The sequence below is a fragment of the Cyphomyrmex costatus genome, unplaced genomic scaffold (assembly GCF_001594065.2).
Source record: "Cyphomyrmex costatus isolate MS0001 unplaced genomic scaffold, Ccosl1.0 scaffold498, whole genome shotgun sequence".
Lineage (NCBI taxonomy): Eukaryota > Metazoa > Arthropoda > Insecta > Hymenoptera > Formicidae > Cyphomyrmex > Cyphomyrmex costatus.
The window spans coordinates 687,489-708,350 of record NW_017279252.1 but is presented as its reverse complement, the minus strand read 5'-3'; the positions used below and the strand labels follow the sequence as shown (position 1 = coordinate 708,350).

Here is a 20,862-nt window from a genome sequence, read left to right as displayed (position 1 = left end):
AAGAAGCGGAACACGTATAGGCGCGGGGTAGGTAGGTAGGTAAGCGGAGCGACAGAGAGAGAGAGAGAGGGGGAGGGGGCTGCTGGAATGGAATGCGCGGCGCCTAGGGCTCGTCGGATTCCAGGGCCACACGTGCCCTTCACTCCCTGCGCGCCCGCGCGCCACAGGCAAGCACCGACCGGAGCCAATAAACTTCGCCTCCAACTGGCAGCCGCGGTCGACCACCATAGAGCTCATTCATGGGGACCTCCTACCACGCCGCGCCGCGCGGCCAAGCCGGCTCTCGTCAATCGCTCCTCGCGACACGGCATCGACATAACGCCGTAAAACGCGGATGGTACCGTGGATTACGTCGTCGGAGAGTCAAGGATTATCGAAATCAGACGCGAAATTTGCACTTACTTGCTCCGTCCTGCTTATTGTCGCTAAAGAAGTTCGAAAAGAGGCCGGGCGGGACGGGAAAAGATGGGCCGAACCAGGGAAATCATGGAAATCAAGCAGCTCCTCGATTTTTTTTCCTTTCCTCTACTTTATATCGCCCGCCAATTGAGATTTCGATCCATCGAACATTTTTGGACGCAAACCGAACGCGACTTGAAACGAGACAAGCCAAGAAAGTTTATGACTCGTATCGCGAATTTCAGCTTCTTTTCGTAAAGAACTACGTCTAAATTTTTACGCGCGTTCCGCAACTTATAATGCTGCTGTCATCTGGCGTAAAATTCGAGATGCTAGAAAGTATACTCGCAGTCGGTAACAGAAATCTTCGCGATCGATAACAGAAATCTTATGATGTGATCGAAAGATATTAAGATATCTTATAAGATCATAAAAACAGATTTGATTCGAACGAATTAAATCTTTTTTTTTATCATTTTACATTCCATAGATATCGGATATTTTATTTAATATGATAAATAATTAAATAATTTCATTGATTTTATTAGATGGAAGTTTTATGCCCTCTTTCCTATTAACGCGCATACTGGTCAGATTAGCTTGGGTTATTCACCGATATACAAACCTGTTGCTTATCTTTTATAAAAAAAAAACAAAAACGAGGACTGACTCTTATTACGGCATAAAACTACTTTTATTGGTGCCATTTAGATCCATCTGATATTCCTCTAATAACGTCTACACTTTATTATATAAAACTAGTTAATGATTAAAATAAATTCTGGTATTTATATAAATACTAAGCTAAATCCCTGTACTACGTGATATAAATACTATGACTATGTAATCGAAATGCAAAACAAAATGTTATCGTTTTGCTTTTCGAATTATACTATAAACCAAAGGAATATGGTAAAGCTGTTAATTTACCAAGACGTTTACTTCGTAAAAAGATATGCATGTTATATATGCAAAGTAAAAACAAAGGCAGATATAAAATAAATAAATGAGTAATGATGAATCGGTTAGAATTAAATTTAGAAACTAATGTAGAAGATTATCTCTTTCGATAAATCGTGTATGTGTGCACGTAATATTTATTAATGTAGTAATATGTCGCATCTTACAAATCGTATGTTTGTATTGTAAATCGTATGTAAGTCGCACTTAATCGGTAAAACAGCGATTCCGTTTGTCCGTCACGTCAACATCCTCTTAACCCTTTTGACTCGTCCAATAAGTTAAATAGGAGATTGATCGAAACTAGTATAATACTAGTACAGTCTTTATTAAACATTATTAGTAGATCGCGTCATCGTGTAAACAAGTACATTATTTTTTTTTAATTAACATACCTTTAATTGATAATTAAATTTAATCAATATAAAATCATTTAAGGCAATATTCGACATTAAAATATTTTTACGGTGTTTTATGTTATATCAATAAACTAATCTTTAATAAAAATGTACTACAATCTACACTATATAGGATAGAAAGCCAATATCTCGAATTTATCAGAGATGTAATTATAAAGAGGATATTATTCAGATTTTCTATAAATATACGGATACCTTGCGTATTCATTTTTACAATATAATGTTTTGTTTGTTGCAAACTATAATTACGCATGATGTTTAGTACAGGTTTCTACTGTCTGTAACTTACCTTGCATTTTCAAAAGTTGCTGATGCACTACTACCTATTGCTCCGAAGCCTACACCAACCGCAAGACCCTCAGGAATATTGTGGACCTATTTGTAACAATCAAAATATTATACATATATTATCATTTGTTTCATAATTATATCACATAAGAAAAATCTAAACAAGCGTGAGTTGCATGATTATTTATTATCTTGTAGAAATATACCGTAATTGCAACAATTAGCAGTAATATCCTCCGCCATTGGTTATTCTTCGCTTCGTTATTAGGATCTTCGTAAACAGTCCCAATTTCTGCTGATTCTGATGAGCGGTTTATATTCGGGATTTGTCGGCGTCTACTATTCTGTTCGTAGAAGCCTGAAAAATTAAATATTCACAACAACATTTACCACATCTTGCCAGCGCAATTTTCGGAAACTGAGCCACGAGCACAGGATCACTTCATGCAAATGCAAATTGTACAAGGCTTAAAAAGAGGAATTCTTTACGTACATAATACTTTCGATTAAATTTATTACAATTGAATCCGTTTAGGCAGGGTTAATAAGATCAGTTTTTTTTTAATTTCCGTAAAACTGTTCACACAGATCCAAAGTTTATATTTTATTTTTTTTATTTAAATATATAATATTATAAATAATATTTTACGCGGACGTGCACTTTGTATTAATGATGAGTTTAAACTGTGTTTTTAGTTCCATTTTTTTTTTTCGTTATTTCATATTTTTAATTACACCACTCTGCACTCTCTATCTATAGAGTTTATAATTTCAATTTATCTTCCGTTTTTATTTGAATTAGGTCAGATATATAATTAGATCGGTTTTATTTATGAATTTATATTGGACCTGTGTGTAAGTCCCACGTATTTCACTACGAATAATATCATGCATATACAATTAGCAAATATGCATGCTAATACAATTCATGGGATGTTTTTAGAGTAAGTATGAATCAACTATTCAAATTTCTATTGAATATCATTTCTCATCAGGAAAATGTACTCTAGCAATTTATGCAAACAACATATTTAATTGGAATAAGCAATGATCTCTGCATAAATTTATTATATAATATTTATATATTAAAAAATTTTAAATCAGTATTTTATATATTTTGATTTAATTAATAACTTAATAAAAATGTTTATCTTAAAAATAATTTTCGTATTATTGCTCTATATATACAACATCCCGAAATTTGCGAATTAAAATATCCCAACAAGAAAGTTTTTAAACAATTAAGTGAAAAAGTTATGCGTACATTTTTATTTCAAGTAGTAGTTTCCGAGATATAAGAGTTTACATACAGCAAATTACAGATTCCGTTTAGACAGTTATTTGTCCATGAATCGCACATGCAGAAATATTAAGTAAATGTGCACTTCAACGTTAAAAGTAGTCTATAAATGTAGTCTGTAATTGGTCATATTTTAACTTATATTATTTCACAAACTGTTGCTTAAAATAAAAAACAAATAATTTTTTTTACTTAATTTATTGAAAACTTTCTTATTATAGTATTTTAATTTGCGAATTTTGGGACATCCTATATATTTTCATCCTTGAATTAATTAAAGAGAGAAAGAAGATGTGTCAGATTAAAATTGTAAATTTAATTTATCTACATGATCTTTATCAAGTATCTTTATCAATTTTATCATATTATTATTTTTGTATAAGTACTTTGATCATGCTACATGCAAAAATTATAACTTACATTGATTGTACATATAAAATAGATCGATCTAATAATTTTCATGAAAATAATTTGAGAGAATGCTTATTCCCGAATAAGAACCGAATACATCTGCGATAAAGCAAAGAGGGGCGAGTGTACGTGTGTGGACGTTTATACACATATACCCTTATAAAAATTTTTCACCGCTTTTAAAACATTTTTAGCCCGCGCAAACGATTTGTTCGAGTGATATGACTCCAATTTTTACTCAAAAAGTATGACTCCATTTTTACGTCGCAAACAAGAATTTAAAAACGAGTGGTTAAAATAAAGTGCATACGAGTATATCCGTTGTAACAATATATAACGAGTATTTTTGAGTAGTAAAAACGTGAGATAAAAAACGTGACGTAAAAATTCGAGATGTAAAAATGGATATATACGGGTGCAAAATACTTGCTCAGCACTCATAATCAATCACATTGTATTTTGAAATAATGTGATTACTGTGATTCGAGTAAAGCGTAGCCGATAGCACAAGAAAATCAGTCCCACCGAGATTCGAATCAAAGCTTACGATTAGTCTCCGATTCTTTGCTACCATCCTGCCACTGACTCACACAACTTCAACGTTGATATTAGTTTTTATACTTGCTTATCTTTAACAGAATTTATTTGTTAGAGAGTAATTATATTTAATATATGAATTATATACAGGGTGTCACGTAAATTTTTTGCCATCGTTTTTGTGTAAATAAAGCGGACAAAACTGTGTTAAAAGGTCCTCTACCACTTTGCAATTTTTGCAGTGGTTAACGAGATATGAATTTTTAAATATAGGCAAATAAACGTGTTTGCTCGACCTACCGATCGCTTGGCGCGCGAAAGATGGTCTACTTGCAAGCGCGCCGTCCAATGAGCCTTGCGTCGGTGTGCGTAGAGTGGGGTGCTTGCTAAGGAGTCTCTGCTCTTCATGTGCCAAACGATCGGTGGACGTATACATTTGATAGCAGTAAGCCGAGCGAACGTACTTATTCGCCTATATTTAAAAATTCATATCTCGTTAACCATTACAAACATTGCAAAATGGTAGAGGATCTTTCGACACAGTTTAGTTCGCTCTATCTACACAAAAGCGATGGCAAAAAATTTACGTGACATCTTGTATATACATATATTGTTGTTACACACACATAATACGATGTGTGGGTGTGTGTGTGTAACTGTTTGCTGTATTTCTTGAACCGTGTCGACATTGCCTAACCCAATCGCGTTGGACAATATTAACATGGTTTTGACACTGTCCATTTGCAAATATATATATATATATATGTACACACACACACACACGCGCGCGCGCGCGCGCGCACACATATATGTTTTGTGTGTGTGTGTGTACATATATATATTGTGTTAGGCAATATCGACACGGTTTAAGAAATGATGACATTGTACAACAAATAGTTCGGGCAATGTCAACACTGCCCACTATGCGTACTTTGCTCGTAACATATACAGGGTGTCCGGGAAAGAGACGAATGACGCTTAAGGGGAGATTCTTGAGATCATTTGAGACGAAAATTCTAATACCAAAATGTTGAGACTATAATAACTTTTGAATTATAAGAGTTTCAAATTAACGAATCATATCGTCTAAAGCTGGTGCGCTCAGGAGCGGCACAACGCAAAGTACTAAACGCGAAAGCTGACTTATCGGAAATTGTTTTGTACATCTGCGCACAACTTACTCTAATAAATGTTTTCTCTGGGGGCATTTAAAAAATTATATTTATCGGGAGCTAGTACGCAATCGGGAGGATTTACACAATGTTGAAGCAGTTGCAAACATATCACCCGATATGATAATCAATGCGCAACAAAGTTTATTAAGCACGCAAGATTATGCATAGATATGAATGGAGTACAATTCGAACATTTATTATAATATACATAATTTATTTTGTAAATTAATTATTATAAAGATATACAATTAATTACAATTGTTCATAATTAATGATTTTATAATATTCATATAAGTTCCTAGTTTCTCCGGATTATTTTAATAAAATGTTTAAAGCGTATTTGAACAATGCATTTGTAGAAATATCAATAGAATAAAATTTTATATTCACATATGTAATTCTAAAATCAATATTGACAAAAGAAGTGATAAGTTTTCGCGTTTAGTATTTTGCATTGTGCCGCTCCTGAGCGCGCTAACTTTAGACGATATGATTCGTTAATTTTAAACGCTTATAATTCAAAAGTTATTCTATTGTCTTAACATTTTGGTATTAGAATTTTCATCTCAAAATGATCTCAAGAATCTCCCCTTAAGCGTCATTTGTCTCTTTCCTGGACACCTTGTATAATACTTACAATAATAAGTGATGATTAGCGTAATTGAAAAACCGCAATTATCTAGAATTTAATTTATCAAGTATTGTACATATATTACGTATTGTAAAAAAAGTAATTATTAATACAAGGCTCAAAAAATAAAAATCTAAATATAAGAAGTAATGCCTATAAGAGTTGAAACACAGGATGTAAGTGTGTGAAATACAATTTATTAAATTAATATAACGTATACGTTTCGATCCTCGTTTTGGATCCTCTTTAGTACAAAAAAAACACCATCAAATCTAATTCACTTTAACTAAATCTTTCCTGAATTTTATCCAGGATTTCAGTAAAAGACAGTGTAATACAAAATTAGTATAATTAAAGAAGGAATTAGAATTGTTATGACGCATATTTTAGGCAGCGTTAATTAAAAATTAATTATTAATAAAAGGCTCAAAAGATAACAATCTAAATATAATAAGTAATGCCTATAAGAGCCAACACAGGATATAAGTGTGTGAAATATAATTTATTAAATTAATATATAACGTATATGTTTTTTACTGAAATCCTGGATAAAACTCAGGAAAGATTTAGTTAAAGTGAATTGGATTTGATGGTATTTTTTTTTGTACTGAAGAGAACCTAAAACGAGAGTCGAAACGTATACGTTATACTAATTTAATAAATTTTATTTCACATATTTACATCCTGTGTTGGCTCTTATATAGACATTACTTATATATTTAGATTTTTATGTATTGTATATTTAAAATAAATGAACTAATTTAATAAAAACGTTACACTACCTGCTGTTATAAAAAGAATTAAAAATACGAAATATTCAGTTTTTATGTTTAAAAGTAATATATATTATTTTATGTACACGCACGCACGCATACACAAGAAATCGTTCAATTCATAGTTGCACGTACATTCTGCAAATTAGCTTTTATGCTTCTATTTTATGATAAGTAAATGCATGTTTTTTTAACATGCTTCATTTCGTATTGAACAAAGCTGATTATAAGTAAAAGAGAAACGTGTATTAACATATAGTCGCTCATCAGAAAAACTAGTACTAAAAACGAATAATATACTAAAATAATAAGTATATTAATACGCATATTCGCGTATATACTCGTCATCATTGCGAGTGCTGGAGAATGCAAGAAATGGGCAAGAACGGACTAAAAACGGATTAAAAACGGGTTAAAAATGATCCATATAGGGCATAAAAACGATGATAAATTTTGATAAGGGTATATAAAAAGATATATATACAGTATATACGTATCATCTCACGAACTGATCTCATTTTTCAAGCCTATAAAGAAAGAGAGACATAAAAAAAACTGCGATTTTACGAGAAGAAAATGAGATACCATCGATAGAGGTCGATTCAACACGAGTGTATATTTTTCCACCGGGTATTTGTACGTCGTTAAGTAACGGATCATAATCATCGTCTAAATCCTCGTCACTCTTTAGTTTCGCAATGATCTTGCGTCTTTGTTTCGTACCGACTGATTGCATAGCTAAAAGCACATTGGGGGACTGAATGCCGAGGGTGGATATCAACACGTCCGTCCCGTATACGAACGCCGCGCCGACGAGAAAGCCAACTGCGACCGGCACGAACGCGTACTCGCCCTCCGCTCCGTACATCTTGCTCTCGGCTGCCATTTCGATCGCCGGTGCTAGCAATGACCAGTAACTCGCGGCTGTCATCACGCCAGCGGCGAACCCCAGGCTGACATCGAGGAGCTTGCGCTGAAACGGAAACGAATCATTATAGAGACGTATAAGCAGCTCCCTTACTCGAAAATTTGGATGAAGGGACTAAGGAAAGGGGACGAATCTTGCCATTTGCATTTAATCCGTGCGATTCTTCCGAGTTATCAAGTTTAAATTTAGGATGAAACATTCGACATTTTTTCTTCTGCAGTTTTTATTAGTATTTCTTATAGTTTCAATACATGTGTATATACTCTTAAAAATCTTTAAAGTAAAGTATATTTTTAAAAAGTACGTGACAAAGAGTAATAATTGAGCCAGACTTAAAAAAAAGTGAGCTTAATTGTCAATTTTGAGAGCAATTTTATTCTTTAGGGTTAGATTCTGCTCCAAAAATGTTAGAGTATCTATTTCGGAATTATTTCTTTAAAATTGTTCGTCTTAACTCTGGAATACTACTTACATTTTTCTTATACAACATTACTCTGCGTAAAAATTCACATATTAAAAAAATTTTTTGTGCTATTTACTATTTACGTTTATCTTACACATATATGAATTGCAGGTGTCAGAATAAATGAACTAACACTATTTTAATGTAAAAAATAAACTTTAATGTTAAACAATCTAATAAATATTATTTTAAGTTAGCTAAATTTTACTAAACAAATTGTACTAAACTCAAAAAGCACTTGAATGAAAATTCACCCAGTAGTATTTAATAATATTATATCACACACACCCGTAGGACTTTACATCATAATCTTTTTTATTCTTTTTTTTCATTATTTAGTATTTATTTTAAAAAATACTATTATTATAAAATATTTATTAGAGATCGATATTAGGTGCCTTGAAGTAAAAATACCGCATTGACAGTTACAGCAATAATCTAGATTTCTCTTGGAATCACGTGCTTCATCAAATCATATTTGCTTTTTTTGGCCAAGGTGATTTAGCAACTTTGATTTAGCTTCCGTCGAGACATCAGGGGTGTGGTAGGTGTTTACTTGAGATATATACACATAAGACTTACAAGAGAATATAAAAAAATGTGTGTAAACATTTTTTACAAATAACTCATGTCTTATCTTGTATAATGTATATTAACGCGTGCATATGCGATCGGCAGTGTCAAGGTCTAATCTCTCAGATCGATTCGATACCAATTAAATAATCCCTAAAGCAAATATGTATAATGCCAAGATATTTATCAAACGTTAACAGAAAGTTTAAAATAATTCTTTCTCAATATTTATCTCACAGTTTAAATGTGTACAGCACAGAATAAATGTAGATTGATTCCTATGTGTATTATAATATACATACATAAAACATACATATATATATATGAAAGATAATATAGAAATTTTTGGGATGACTTTTTGTTGAATTTTAACACTTATAAGAAATGCAAGTTTAACTTCAAAGTCGTCATAATTCGATCAAGAAAAATCACAAGAAAATTTTTAAAAAAGAATTTTATAGATAAAACTGTATTTTTTAATAAAAAATTTTTTATTGACCTACAGAGTGTTAAATGTACATAATTTTAAGTAATATAATATAATAAGATGATTTTGTTAATAAGATACAGAACTGTAAATAAAAAAACGCGTATTAAGATATAAACGCTTTTTTTTTTATCTTTTAATGCTCTTTTTTATCTTTTAAAATGCTTTTTTATTTTTTAAAGTATATACTTTTTATTTTTCTGTCTATGATAATTTTTCAGCGAGTTACGGTGATCCGAAAATTGCACAATTTTCGGAGCGTTTTAAAAGCGTTTCCTATTTTTTGTACACATATCTGCCTAGCTGACTCCCTTATTTAACCAAATCTTAATTTTAAAAATTGTATAATAATGCGCTATTTATGCGCTATCCATATCCGCAAACAAAAATTTTTGCGCTCATTCCGTTTAGCTAAAAAAAAATTTTTTGTGGAGGAGCTGACTGCTTACTCAACCCCCCACCACAAAAAAATTTTTTTTAGCTAAACGGAATGAGCGCAAAATTTGCATTTTTATACAATTTTTTAAATTAAAATTTGGTTAAGTGGGAGGGCCAGCTGGGCAGATGTCTCACACTCACACATACACACACACACGCGCGCGCGCGTATGATGAACGAAATATTTATCAAATTATAGATTTATTATTGTTATGATTTATTATTAGATTCATTACTCTGACTTATTACTAGTCCTAATACATAGATATATTAGGCTATTTATAATATACTGATACAGGTATGTATAGTATATATTATATATATATATATGTATATGTGTGTGTGTATGTGTATATATATATATGTATGTATATAATTGAAACTTGAGACATACGAATTGCAATATATGTAGATGCTTGCACAATTGTTTATAATATACTGTAAATAAGTTTGAGCAGTAACTAGTTAATAAGTTAAAAGTTAAAATAAGAAGTTAATAACTTTTAACTTCAAACAACACACACACAACATTTAGTTAATTTTGAACGAATTAATTTTTCACTTAATCTAATTATTTTTAAACTTTAATTTAATAACTTTGTTTTAAGATAAAATTGTTTTATCTCTCTAAATCGTAACTATTACAAATCATAAAAAAGTTTAGAAAAAGTTCAATGATTATGTGATGGACGTAATGTTCACAGCGCCCAAAGATGAATGTATAAGAAATTGACAAATTTAAAAAAAAGTCTACAATTAGTAAAGCGTTATCAGCACTTTTGCATTATTCTATCCTTGTTTTACAAGGATATTATGAATGATAAAAGAATTACGCAATAGCGCTGTTTTCCGAATGTATTATTAGGTAAATATAAAAGTCTATATATATTAGTAAAAAAAAAACTTTATTTCAAAATTTACAAATAAAATATTTAATTTATCTGAAGACCTATATTGTAATTATTTTGTTATTAAAACATTCTGATTTAATAAAAATAATGTTTTTCAAAACTAATTCAAATTAAAAAAATCAAAAATCAAATTAAATTAATTTTATAACTTAAGTTAATTCAGTCTTAACGTAACTTTAATGAGTTAGTCTTTTTATTTATGCAATTTTTAATATGACTAAATTAATTTGATAAGTCACTAACTTTATTAATTTACTTTAAAAAAAAAAAAAACGTTAACTTATCTAACCCTGACTATAAACTGTACAAACTATGCTTCATGAGCCATTTGCTCATTATATGTATATTGTAAAATTCATGTAATAAGAAATATGCATAATGTGCATAACCATTAATACATTGTATTTATAATAAGTAGTCGTTTTATGTTGGTGCAATACAAAATTAAAATGATATAGATAAATAAAATAAAATAATTCGCTCATTTAGATAGAAAATTAACAAATAATACCTTAATAATAATACCAATAATAAGTACAACAAATTAAAGGCCAGCATGAACCTGCAAACACAGATGTTTAATAATTGTGATATCGCACAAACATCTGCGTTCGTAAGTTTGTATTGACCTTTAACTCAATTTATTATATAGTTCAGAAAATCAAACCTTGACAATCAATATGCATAAGATAGGATTCATTCGTTTACACCGCAATTATTTCATTATTTTAACAGATCCACGATTTGAATCTAACAATGTAAATTTGTGAATCTTATCATATCGTGTTCATCGAATATGAATACATTCCTTTAAATTAGAAGCAAGATTTATATACCATTGTGATAATGTCAGGTCAAATTTACTGACGGAGGATATTGAATGCTAGTTATATTTCCGTGAAAATTATAATCAACATCGCAGCTATACCGCGATACCATAAGAGAAAAATGTATTTTGATATCTTACTATCCGTATCTAGATTATAGAATAAAGAAAAGATAAAATATAAAATACTCTAATTAAAAAAATTTATAAAATCTAACGATGTGACTATTATATTTCGCGTCATAGCGCGAAGATGAATATATCCGATCATAGAAACACTTTTTCTTCGACGGTTTTCGCTTCACTTGATTGTGAAGAACTACTTCTTGCTTATGGTCTAACCATTTATGTTCAACCGCTCTACGAGGAAGGCTAAGTTACGAATTTCATTAATATATATGCTAATATATACCGTATACTTTCAACGTAATGCTATAAATTCTTTGATTGATCAATTCGTAAAACTTTTTCTTCGAATTGATGAATAAAAAAAAATGCTTTAAAGCATTCATAGTGAAATTTTTACCATGTCCAATCTCTTTGGAGTTTTTCTCAGCAAAAAGATAAATGATAAAATAGCACGCTCTCGTATCCACCAAGATAAAGATAAATATTAGAATTCAATCAATACTACTTGAGTACTCATTTTTATAATAATCAACTTGTACTGATTTAATCGCTCTGGCTCTCATTAGCTTTATTTATTATTGTTTCATATTTTAAATTTTGAGAGTCTATTTGTAATTATATTGTTTCCTATATACTATATTGAAAGATTTTTTCAATAACGTCCATCGTGAAGAGTAAACAATAATCCAATCAATAATTTTAGATTGTGTTTGTGTTGTGTGTGTGTTGTTTCTCTAAATTAATATAGTATACACAGTACACGTTTCCGAAGATATTAAATCTAACAGAAGCGGACATATGCAATTGATGTTATAGATAGGAATGGGAAATTGAAACTTACAACTTAATTTGGCGCTTGCTTCCCTTTATTAATACGCTTTTGTGCACAATAAATTTATTTCAATGGCCCTGTATTCAACTTTTTTTAATTAATCTCTTCTAGCAAAATTTTTATCAAAAATAGACTTATTTCAATTTAAATTACAATAGTTACACTAAATCTTAACGGAATGCGTTAAGAATGTAAACATGTCACATTAATTCAAAGCATTATCAAAATAGTATAAAAATTTAATAACTCGTTCTCTCTCTCTCTATTATTATGCCTAAATATTTATGTAAAAATTGAGCAAATTATTAGTTTAAAAATTATTTTCTGTTTGCATTAACTCTTATGTAAAATCGCATTTTCTAATGCTTATTAATTTGTAAAGGATTCGTCATTAATTATCTGAAAAATAGGATTCCAGTGAAATGAGTTGGGTTTCACATATGTTGCAGCTTATAACATGGTGAACAAAAAATATCATAGATAATGATTCATAAAATTCAAATGGATATTTTTTAACTATGGTCAAACATGTTTTGTGAGTATAAATTTTAAACTTTTGATACATCACTCAAAAGCTATCTATTATTAAGCTTTGTGTCAGTAATGTCTTTTGTTTGCTATATTATAAGTTACATCAATTAGAAATTAATTCATTTCACCAAGACCCAATTTCCATATAATAGTGCTAAGTTCTTTGATAAGGAAGTAACGTGATAAATTAAATCATATCGTTTACATATAAACTAACAAAATTCTAATAAATATTTATGCAACATTTTATTTGGATCGATTTTCACGTTTGAAAGTTGCTTATAACAAAACGTTGTTGCTGCAACAATAAAATGCAGTCATTATGCTATATTAAGTAATTATATGCTACATTATTCGTTGTCGTTTTGACGTATTACGTAGTTTTAAGTATAATTTTGACAAACATTTTGTTGAAAAACCTAAAAAGAACCTGAACCAATACGCAATAAACATCATTCTTAAATACTTGGCGGAAAATATTCAGTTCACAGAAATTTGTTATCAAGAGCATTATTATAGATATGCAATTAATGCTATTTTTTAACGGGAAGACCAAGTCGCGAAATTCTGCGTATTGTGGGACCGCTTGTTGTGAAATAATAAGTGAAGTTATCAGAGGCCATCAACCAGTTATCGAAGGTAAACTGTTATATGTAGACGCAATGCATTTTTAAGTATTGAGGAAAATATTGTATAATATTGTATTTTCTTGATTAAACTTTATTCAAATAATAATTAAATAAAATTGCATATTTTAACATCAAAAGTAAATATTGATTTAATGAAAAATTCTAAATTTTTTAAAAACAGAGATAAAAATTAGGTTAGAATCAATAATTGAAAAAAACGGATTAAATGAAGGTAAATCCTATTAGACAATTTCGTGAAAAATTCAAGAAATTATTTCTTGAAAAGTTGCAGCACGAATAGTGTAATCAAAAATTTAATGTTAGGAAATTTTGAGAATAAATTGCGTCGCAAAGTAAAAGTAATAGACGTAAGATAATAGTAAAATAGTTATAAGATAAGATAATAATAAGTTAATTGAAAGTAAAGTTAGTCGTAAGATATCACTTGTAATGAAAAACAAAATTAGCTATTATAACTAAAGCTCTATATTAATAAAAATAGCACATTTATTTTATCTAAGTGAATTTTATCTAAGCAAGTCGACAATTGCCTCTTTCTATCGGTCTTTCCTATTGTATTTTTCTATTAACTATTTCGACTGCTATCTTGGACCTGGCAGACTTTTGTGTTATTTTTATTAATGTAAAGCTTTAATTGAAATTTCTCGGAGGACAATAAAGCATTATAATCTAATATCAAAGTTCTACGCATAATATAAAAATATATTGGAAACACAAATAAATATTAAATATTAGAAATAAAAAAAATTAGAAATTGAACGTAATACAAATGCACAATGAATTCTCTCTAAATTGTTTGGATTTTTATAAAAATTGAGCCAATTTTAAAAAAAGAATTGTTTAATTTTCGATCTTTAAAAGTGAGATTTCCTTATTTATGAAATTCACGCTAAACATTTTAAAAAATATTTATATATCCATTGTAAATTACGTTTAATCTCTATTCTTAAAATTCTTGTATTTCTATTCCTGTTATATTTATTCCAATATTTACTTTTACTTAATTTACTTTTACGTCTAATTTTTTTATTTCTAATATTTAATATTTATCACTGTTCCTAATATTTTTTCCATGGTACGCAATATACTGATACACAGTGACACAGTTGATTCAAAATTTAAAGCCTACAAAATATCATACACAGGCTAAAAATTATGTGTTTTTTGGGGTCACTCTTTAATATCTGTCGCAGCGTTTTCTGATTTTTTTTCCCATTGTTCGACTTTTCCGTTCATATAAGACGTAAACAGTCGCGTGTAATCTTGTCTGGATGAGAACGTGAAAGCGTACGACGCGTATGTATACGTGCGACTCTCTCCAACGCGACGATATATTCAACTTGTATACGCGCGCGAATTAAATTGCATGAAGGAAGCGACGGATTACGCGGGCCCGCCAATCGCTGTGTACCGTCAGGCGGGCGAATTCATCGAAGTAACGATCTAAATTTAAATGTGATGAAGAATCGCAATAATCCCGCTTATGTAAATAGAAATTTTCGCCCTTTTTCCTTAACGATGATGATCGAAATTCAAAAATTTGCGCGTGACATCAAATGTTTGTTCATTGAAATTTCACACTTTCGAATGTTATTGATTTGATTAAATTAAAAGATGCATTTCTATTTACGTGGAATTTACAAAAGGAGAAATGAAAAATATCGGTAGCACACACGTTTATCGTAGCAATAAAAATTATTAAGTTGGAGTAAACAATATTTTCCTGCGTTTATGACAAAATTAAAATCCGACTAACTAAAAAATCTAGAAAAGATAAATTAAGTAAGTATAGTCATTATTTTTCACATTTCCCTTTGTACCTTCTATCTTTATAAAACGAGTATTGTGTACAAAGAGAAGAAAAGGGTGTAAATAGTGCATCTGAGAGACGCGCGTCAGTTACAGAAAAGTGTAAACATGCCAATGTCGCGCTCCGTAGTGAGTTTCGCGCACGGGCGGATGCGCCGGTAAGGTTAAGTTTCTCCCACGGACTCCCCGGACCGAATTCCATGCAAACAGGCGTTCGGGAAGTAGGGAACTGGCGCAGGGCACGGAGAAGGTCCCGGAAGGGAATTCTCCGCTCGGCGATACTCACTTGTTTTCCCCGAATGATGACGACGAGCGCGGCACCGGCCGCGGTGAGGGCCCACGTGAGCAGGGTTCCGAGGAGCGCCTGGGTGATTGCTGTGTGATCCTTGAGCATCGCGAGCCTCCGTCACATCAGGCGGGAGAGACCAAGATCCTATACAATCGGTCGACCGTGGCGGAATGCCGTGTGTGTGCCGGCCGAATGAAACGGAGCGAGCGGGCGTAAACGAACGCGAGAGCCGAACGGCGCGGCGCGAGATCTCCCGGTCTTGCGGCACTTCAGTCCCCCGCGCTGCTTATCTCAACCACCGCGCGCACCACCGACGCACGAGGAACCACTACTACGTCACCGCTACCCGTGCCTACACTACCGCCGACGTGCGAGATGCGCGTGTGTTGCGACGATGCCATCTCTGCGTCGTCCCTGCCGTCAATCGCGACTTCCGAATATCGTAGGCGCGTGCGGGCCGCATGATATGTCGCGTATTACGTACATTGCGTACACGCACGCGTTTTCTTTACGTCATATCTAAAGCTCGTATCATACAATTTGAAGACCGTCCTGTCTTAAGTGATGTCTTAAGATACCGATACAGCCCTCTGATTGGCTTGTGACATTTTCAGACTGTACTTAAGACAATCTTAAATATAAACTCGACTATGAATACCGGCCTAAGATTAGAATAGAAAGAAAATCAATACGAAATTTAATAAACTTTATTTTGATTGGTCAATATTTAAATTTCAATTAAATCTCAGGCTACGATTCATTTCATGCTACAAGTATACTAAAGCGCTCTTTTATTGGTCAGTTAGTAGAATTCTTTCTTCTGGTTGGTCGGTCAAACGCTTCGAAACACCAAGTGGGTCGCACTGATAGAGTAAATGCTTCATTAACTTAATCAGGAGAAAGAATTTTATGAATTGACCAATCAACAAAAGAGAGCTTTGAAGTATTTGCAGCATGAAATGGATCGCATTCTCAATCTCTAGTCTAATATGGGTTTTACCGTATCATCACGTGTGTCGTATCGGTTTTAAGTGTGTTCAAAACGCCCACATCGTGTCTATGTTTGCGTAACTGATTATTGACCGTTAAACACAAATTAATGGATGCTTTCCAGCCAGAGACACAGACGATTCAGAGTGTAATATAGTAAATTATTATATCCTTGTTGTTTGTCAATATTTAATAAAAAGAAATGCTCACTGTGTCTCTAAATATTTTTCACACATCAATTTTCTCAATAAATATAATAACATTACATCAATATAATTTGTTACTCAATATAAATATAATATAAAATACGTTGTATGTAATTGGGACACATAAATGTCCAGCCGTTTGAAGTTGTATGCGTATCGAAGAATGCATAAGAAGAAATGAGAAGGAGAGAAGGATTGAAAAAGCATGAAAAGACACATGTCTAGGCACTCCATATGTCCTTGTGTATATGAATATTTCCCGTTTTTGTGATATAAGTATTATTTTGTTTTTCATGGAATTCCACGAAAGATAAGTTGTGTTGCGACGTTGTGTGTTACTTAAATACTAGGAAGCACTCCATCGCGCATCTTAACAATTAGACCTACTTGGTATGCTCTTTTTGTATCATCCGTTACAATTTCCATTTTTTTGCTTTTTATTATTTTATATCTCTTGGCTTTTGTCTTCTTTTATTCTGTTTCTATCATGCGAAATAAAAATTGGTGAACTTAATAAGAAATAAGGAAAAAAAAAAGTGATAAGAATCATGATAAAATTATGGGCGCAAAGAAGGAAAAGGCAAAAACAAGAAAGAGAAAAAGCGAAGAGCACACATTGTAGATTATAGTCTTTCCATTGAGTAAGAAATTATAACATATATATATATATATATATATATATATCATATTATTATTATTATTATATAAGTTATGATACATAATTTTACCCATTGAAGGGATAATTCGCAAAAGCAGCATCGTAAGGATGGTACATCGAGGGATAAGGCCATGCTGCTGCAGCACCAGCGCCCAAATTTTCTTTAAGATCTAGACCGGCGGCCTGTAACAACATATAAACCAATAAAAATATCTTAATATTTCAATTCTGCAAACGCCACGCTTAATTTATTATAACATATATATATATATATATATATATATATCATATTATTATTATTATTATATAAGTTATGATACATAATGATATTGATTGAAAAAAATAACTTTAATTAATAATTTATAAAATAATTTACGAACTTAATAACTAATTCGGAATCAATTTTTAATGTGTAAATTGAGTTTCAATCGACAAGTAACTTAAGGACGACTTTGATTAAACTTCGATTAATTTAATCAGCGGATAACTTGACCGGCAGAATTGTTTAAAGTCTCTAATATACAGTCCGTTGTTTTTAATCCATTTCAATACGTTATTACATAATTCTATTGATTAATTTAATAGTTTTATTCGTATTACTTAAAATAATTACTGATTAAATGAATTGGAGTTGGTCAATAAGGAGTCGCAATGCGCATGCGCGAGAGAATATGCGCGGCCAATGAACGCGTCCGCGCCTGCCGCGTTCGGCCAGTCATCGCCGCGTTCAATTAGTCGTACGATTGGCGCGACTTTCGTCTGTGTCGACGCCACGTCTCAAGGTTTCGTCTGCACCGGTTATTAACGATGTCAAGGTGCTTAGTGCTTACCTTGATTAACAATGTTCGACGGTGAAACTGCAGAACGCGAGCATTGTCGTGACGCATTTTGAGGCGCAATTTTTTTCACAACGGGACGATACTTCACGAGACTGCTGGCTGGCTATCGATCGCGAGGCCACCATCTTTCCGGCCCGGGCAGGCCCAGCCGTCCAGCAGACGACGCACGATCCATCGCACCGTTGAGCTGTGAACGTGCAAACATGGCGTCTGCAACGGTAGGTGTATACGCCGCGATTCTTCCGCGCGATCGATCGCATACTGATGCCACGTAATGTTTTTTTAGTCGTAGTGCCTAACCACGAGGTATCTGATTGTCTCGTAAAGCGAAAATAAGTGTCGTTTCATTACGGAGGGGACTGGGAGTAATAATTCTAGTCGCCGATAGTCGGTGGAAGGTCGTCACTCTGACATTCGCTTGCGCATTTCCGTACGTATTCCTAGCGTACACTGATGAAGGGTTCGTAACATGGATAATCACGCCCTTTGCGGAAGCGAATGCGGGATTTCTCGGGGTTCAGTTTCGTGTCTCGTTCTTTCTTTTTCTTATTTCACTCGAGAAATGCAGATTACAGTCTGAGCTAGTTTATCCACGTCCTAATAGATTTAGTACTGAAATATCACTCATATTATTCTTAAGTTAATTCTACTTGAGTGAAAATTCATCCATATAGTTAAGATTTGTTTACACTTTTCTAAGCCTATGTTAGAATATTATTTCTTGATGTAAAAGAATGAACTTTAAATAATCTTATTAATTTTCAAGCTGTCAAAATTTCAATAACTGAAACTGTACGATACTTAAAAAGTGCATGGGTGAAAATTCACCTACACTACCCATAATAATATTCGAAGGTTGATAAATACATGATAAATTGCATGAAGATAAATGTATGCTTGATACTCCTTTTATTGAATATGTTCCATGATCTCATTTATAGGTACCCTTACTGATGGATGACGACACGATTGCTTTTGGAGAGGAGGATGCCCAGAATTCCAACAAGTTTAAGTACAAATAATGAAGATCATATATCTTTTGAATTCGAGTAGGCCATTCTTTTGTAAGATAAAATATTGTCTTCTGTATTTTAGACACCCATATGTTACGCTGTTTCACTTGGCCTTCCGAATAGCGGCTATAATAGTTTATTTGCTTTGCGGTTTGTTTTCAAATAGTTTTATAGCAAGCTTTGTAACAGTGGTACTACTTTTATCGATGGATTTTTGGACTGTTAAAAATATTACGGGAAGATTAATGGTTGGCCTTAGATGGTGGAATTATGTGGATGACGATGGCAAAAGCCATTGGATTTTTGAATCTAAAAAGGTTCGCTTATTATATAAATTTGTATGTATATTATATTTATGTCACCATGCAATATAACGATAAAAGTCTCTAATGAGGAAGTGCCTCTTTTATATATCCTTTAGCTTAACAATGTAGCAAGGAAATCATTTGATTCTGTACTTGGAGTATGAAGCTTGTATCAGTGTTGTTGCTTTATAATTTATATCACATGTTCCATTTACAGAGATTATATTAAAATATAGCTTTCAATTAGCATATATATTTTTTTATTTGTCATGTTCCAGCAAGCATTGATTTAATTGGATTGGTTATTCAAGGTTTACCAGCTGTTATATTTTTATATGCCCTTGGCACTTTCTAAAACTACATATATATTATTCAGATTAAAAGTAGGCAGTTATCTAAATTTATGTTCCATTCCAGCTGCTCATTATTGTGGTTATTTATAAAATATGTAGCTTGAATGATTTAGATTATTTAAATGTCATTTTCTTGTACATGTGTAAGTCCAATGTCTATTATGTGCCCTGTGTTTCAGGGTGCACAACAGAACCGCATTAATGCTGCCGAGGCGCGAATCTTTTGGTTAGCCCTGATTTTATGCCCATTTTTTTGGTCAATGTTATTCATTGCAGCATTATTTGGTTTGAAATTCAAATGGCTTCTGCTCGTTTGCATTGCCATAGTTTTAAACGGTGCAAATCTGTATGGCTATATCAAATGTAAAATGGGAAATGATCAAAATATTTCAACTGCCACAAGTGATTTCTTCAGAAAACAAGTGCTTCAAAACGTATATTTTTACGAAATATATATACCACAAATAATATATTTTTCTTTTATATACTCAGATATCATTCTTATTTAAATTTATTTTACCACAGGTTACATCAATGATGAACAGGAGTCCTCCAACGAATAATTCCAATCAACGAACTAATGTTATATAAATTATCAAACATTAATGTGTGCGTGTGTCATTTAAAATTTATATTCATGATAATAATTTAATATTTGCAAATGTTTGTATATACAAGTAATGTTAGACAGTATCTTTTAAGTATTATATGTACCATATAATAAATCGTTATCAATCTT

At 31.9% G+C, this 20,862-nt stretch overlaps 2 protein-coding genes across 5 annotated transcripts in view; one reads left to right on the top strand and one right to left on the bottom strand.

Annotated features, from left to right (window-relative positions):
* Zip48C (Zinc/iron regulated transporter-related protein 48C) overlaps positions 1 to 16,024 on the bottom strand; it is a 41,875-nt gene extending 25,851 nt beyond the window's left edge. Inside the window, exons 1-4 of the mRNA XM_018545346.1 lie at positions 15,757 to 16,024; positions 7,479 to 7,866; positions 2,273 to 2,424; positions 2,068 to 2,153 (exon numbers count right to left, since the gene is read on the bottom strand). Coding sequence (XP_018400848.1) covers positions 2,068 to 2,153; positions 2,273 to 2,424; positions 7,479 to 7,866; positions 15,757 to 15,864 — 734 coding nt within the window. The 5' untranslated portion in view covers positions 15,865 to 16,024. The remainder of the gene's footprint in view (positions 1 to 2,067; positions 2,154 to 2,272; positions 2,425 to 7,478; positions 7,867 to 15,756) is intronic.
* Positions 16,025 to 18,336: 2,312 nt separating this feature from the next.
* Positions 18,337 to 20,862, top strand: LOC108778223 (uncharacterized Golgi apparatus membrane protein-like protein CG5021). Of its 4 annotated transcripts, XM_018545345.1 has the most exons (6): positions 18,337 to 18,670; positions 18,739 to 18,882; positions 19,394 to 19,464; positions 19,548 to 19,782; positions 20,303 to 20,557; positions 20,649 to 20,862. In XM_018545345.1, the coding sequence occupies exons 3-6, from the start codon at positions 19,406 to 19,408 to the stop codon at positions 20,712 to 20,714; spliced, it is 615 nt and encodes a 204-aa protein (XP_018400847.1). In that variant the 5' UTR covers positions 18,337 to 18,670; positions 18,739 to 18,882; positions 19,394 to 19,405; the 3' UTR covers positions 20,715 to 20,862. The 4 variants fall into 4 exon arrangements, with proteins under 4 accessions (XP_018400847.1, XP_018400845.1, XP_018400844.1 ...); XM_018545343.1 differs by lacking the exon at positions 18,739 to 18,882 and having other exon boundaries at positions 20,315 to 20,557; XM_018545342.1 differs by lacking the exon at positions 18,739 to 18,882.

Excerpts from the sequence above, each read along its gene's own strand:
- LOC108778223 (XM_018545342.1), top strand. Across the intron at positions 19,783-20,302 it reads GGATTTTTGAATCTAAAAAG|GGTGCACAACAGAACCGCAT; the intron begins GTTCGCTTATTA and ends CCTGTGTTTCAG. Across the intron at positions 20,558-20,648 it reads GAAAACAAGTGCTTCAAAAC|GTTACATCAATGATGAACAG; the intron begins GTATATTTTTAC and ends ATTTTACCACAG.